The following is a 3,286-nucleotide window of genomic DNA, read 5'->3' as shown; positions in this document are numbered from 1 at the left end:
CTACCAAAATCTTATTAACAGTAGAAGTTAAATCTTACTGTAGTCTTCAAATCTGGGTACTGTCTTACGTTTTAAAATCACAAAGGGAGTTTGGTCTCGATCTTTACAACAAGCATTTACGCATTTCATGGCACACTCATTTTATGCGTATTTGGTGCCACCTATTGTTGTGGGTGTATTATTGACATGTCAAAGTCTAGACTCTGAATATAAGACGACCGCGTTTTTTCAGATGTATTTCCAAGAAAAAAAACATCGTCTTATATTCGGGTCAATACAGTAATTATTTTGAAGCAATATTCTCATCAGTTTTCTATCAGCTGTGACATAAATCTGCGTGTTTTTTATATTTTATCCAAGGGCATTTTTTTACCTTTATAGAGTGCATTTTCCCACTAATCTCATTAATACTTTCATTTCAAATTCTCTAATTCAAAAGACATAGACCTGTACATAGCAAAACTTAATAGATTAAGCATAACAGATCCCTGTAATGCCCCCGTGGTGCTTTTATCGTGTAGCCTATCAATAAAGGAACGGATAGATTTCCTGACCTGCAATGAGTACAGTAGACATCATAAATGTCATGAAATCTTATCCGTTTAACCCCAAATGTTGTGTTGGTTAGCATGTTTTATTGCAGTGAACCATTTTAGTCGTCTATCGGGATCCTTAGGAATACGATAAAATGATTTCCCTTTTGCTTTATGGGACAATCGCGTATGTATGTATGTATACACTTAATTGTGAAGCGGGAGAGACCAGCCGGCAGAGGATTCTGCAGCCTTCCTCAAACAGTTATGTTCAGGATTTTCTGATTTACTTAACGAATACTGTGTGAGGGGGCAAGAAACGGGCCAAGGGAGGTCACGTACGGGACACATAAATTAAGCCCAATATACGTGACGTCCCGGCTAATACGGGACAGTTGGCAACCCTAGCTTTCCCCTGCCTGTTCTGGCATCCTGGCGCACAGCAGCTGTTCACCATGTTGAAATAGTAAGGTTTGTAAGGTCTAAATAGTCTGGTTTTAAATTATTGTTGTACAACTGTCGATACCAATGCTCTAGCGCTCTCCTGATTGCCTGCCAAAATGGTGGAGTTTAGAGTGCGTGACGTCAACCTCCGGAGCTATATACAAACAAGAAATGATGGCGGAAATGATACTTTTCAGCTAAATTAAAACGCCAGTAGGTGCCAGTAGTGAGCGTTTAATTTAAGCGTTTTAATAAATACAATGACAGTAGTGACTCATTGAGTCGTTCATTCAAACGATTCGTTCAAACGGCAGATTCATCAGATGTTTATGTATGGGCTAATGAAACTTTTGACTCAACCGATTCATTCAAAACACGGAATCAATCAGCAATGAATCGGCTGGTTGCTGTAAGATGCGCTGTGGTTCCGGCTACAATGTAAGTGACCTAATATTATTGTATTTGCTTACTGAACTGTTTATAGAACTATTAAACAGTCGTAATGGTGAAAACGTTGTGTGATGTTGCCTAACTAACTGCATTTTAAATATAAAAACTTTCCATTTTGAATGTTTACCTCAGGATGCGGAGTTTCTTAGTGTTGCATGTTTTGATTTCTCCTGGAGAGGCTGCGTGAGCCTCGCCTCAGCAGCGCAACCTTATTCCGTCAATAGATGCATTATATACAGTAGCTATATCCACTATTCGCCACTTACTCTAAATGTAATAAAATCAGAATAATACTTGCATTTTGGTGTTTACATAGTTATTTTTGGTTACTATTTTCTTATTTACTTAACGAATACTGTGTGAGGGGGCAAGAAACGGGCCAAGGGAGGTCACGTACGGGACACATAAATTAAGCCCAATATACGTGACGTCCCGGCTAATACGGGACAGTTGGCAACCCTAGCTTTCCCCTGCCTGTTCTGGCATCCTGGCGCACAGCAGCTGTTCACCATGTTGAAATAGTAAGGTTTGTAAGGTCTAAATAGTCTGGTTTTAAATTATTGTTGTACAACTGTCGATACCAATGCTCTAGCGCTCTCCTGATTGCCGGCCAAAATGGTGGAGTTTAGAGTGCGTGACGTCAACCTCCGGAGCTATATACAAACAAGAAATGATGGCGGAAATGATACTTTTCAGCTAAATTAAAACGCCAGTAGGTGCCAGTAGTGAGCGTTTAATTTAAGCGTTTTAATAAATACAATGACAGTAGTGACTCATTGAGTCGTTCATTCAAACGATTCGTTCAAACGGCAGATTCATCAGATGTTTATGTATGGGCTAATGAAACTTTTGACTCAACCGATTCATTCAAAACACGGAATCAATCAGCAATGAATCGGCTGGTTGCTGTAAGATGCGCTGTGGTTCCGGCTACAATGTAAGTGACCTAATATTATTGTATTTGCTTACTGAACTGTTTATAGAACTATTAAACAGTCGTAATGGTGAAAACATTGTGTGATGTTGCCTAACTAACTGTATTTTAAATATAAAAACTTTCCATTTTGAATTTTTACCACAGGATGATGAGTTTCTTAGTGTTGCACGTTTTGATTTCTCCTGGAGAGGCTGCGTGAGCCTCGCCTCAGCAGCGTAACCTTATACTGTCAATAGATGCATTATATACAGTTGCTATATACACTATTCGCCACTTACTCTAAATGTAATAAAATCAGAATAATACGTTTTGGTGTTTACATAGTTATTTTTGGTTACTGATGTTTTAATCATGTTACTTGTCTGCCGTTAATGAAGCGTATGTGCCGGGGCTCAGCCCCGGACGGCCCCGGCCCAATTTAAGCCCTGGTTTTCTCTCAATCTAAGCAGAGTTGAGCCAAACCTATGTGTCACAGGACAGATCATAGTCTAAGAGAGCCGATTCCAGTTTTAGACATGAGAGTGAACAGCAAGGTAATAGTGTGTGTGTGCATTTCTCACCACTGAATGATTTCTGTGATCTGGGCCTCCCAGTGGGTCACACTCTCTTTCTTATCAGCCAGTTCTCTCATCTCCTCCTCCAGCTGTTTGTGACTGCAGCTCAACTTCTCAAACGACGACATCATCTACACACATACAAAAAAATATGTTATTGAATATATACACTACTGATCACTACTTAATTGATCACTACTTGATTAACACTTCTATTCAGTAAGGATGCATTAAATTGATCTAAAGGGTCCTATTATGCTTTTTCACTTTTTAAATTTTAGTCAGTGTGTATGTTTGGGCATAAAAAAGATCTAGAAAGTTACAAATCTCAAAGTCCACTCCAAAGGGAGATATTTCGTTTTTTAAAA

General features: G+C 39.0%; 1 protein-coding gene across 4 annotated transcripts in view; it reads right to left on the bottom strand.

Annotated features, from left to right (window-relative positions):
- Window positions 1-3,286, bottom strand: part of cdc42bpaa (CDC42 binding protein kinase alpha (DMPK-like) a) — a 77,504-nt gene that overhangs the window by 21,139 nt on the left and 53,079 nt on the right. For all 4 annotated transcript variants that reach the window (XM_016491940.1, XM_016491966.1, XM_016491948.1 and 1 more), the window contains exon 17: window positions 2,925-3,049. In XM_016491940.1, coding sequence (XP_016347426.1) covers window positions 2,925-3,049 — 125 coding nt within the window. The remainder of the gene's footprint in view (window positions 1-2,924; window positions 3,050-3,286) is intronic.

The sequence above is a fragment of the Sinocyclocheilus anshuiensis genome, unplaced genomic scaffold (assembly GCF_001515605.1).
Source record: "Sinocyclocheilus anshuiensis isolate Anshui unplaced genomic scaffold, SAMN03320099.WGS_v1.1 scaffold261, whole genome shotgun sequence".
NCBI classification, from domain to species: domain Eukaryota; kingdom Metazoa; phylum Chordata; class Actinopteri; order Cypriniformes; family Cyprinidae; genus Sinocyclocheilus; species Sinocyclocheilus anshuiensis.
The sequence above is the reverse complement of the archived record's forward strand: the minus strand, read 5'-3'. Positions and strand labels throughout refer to the sequence as shown.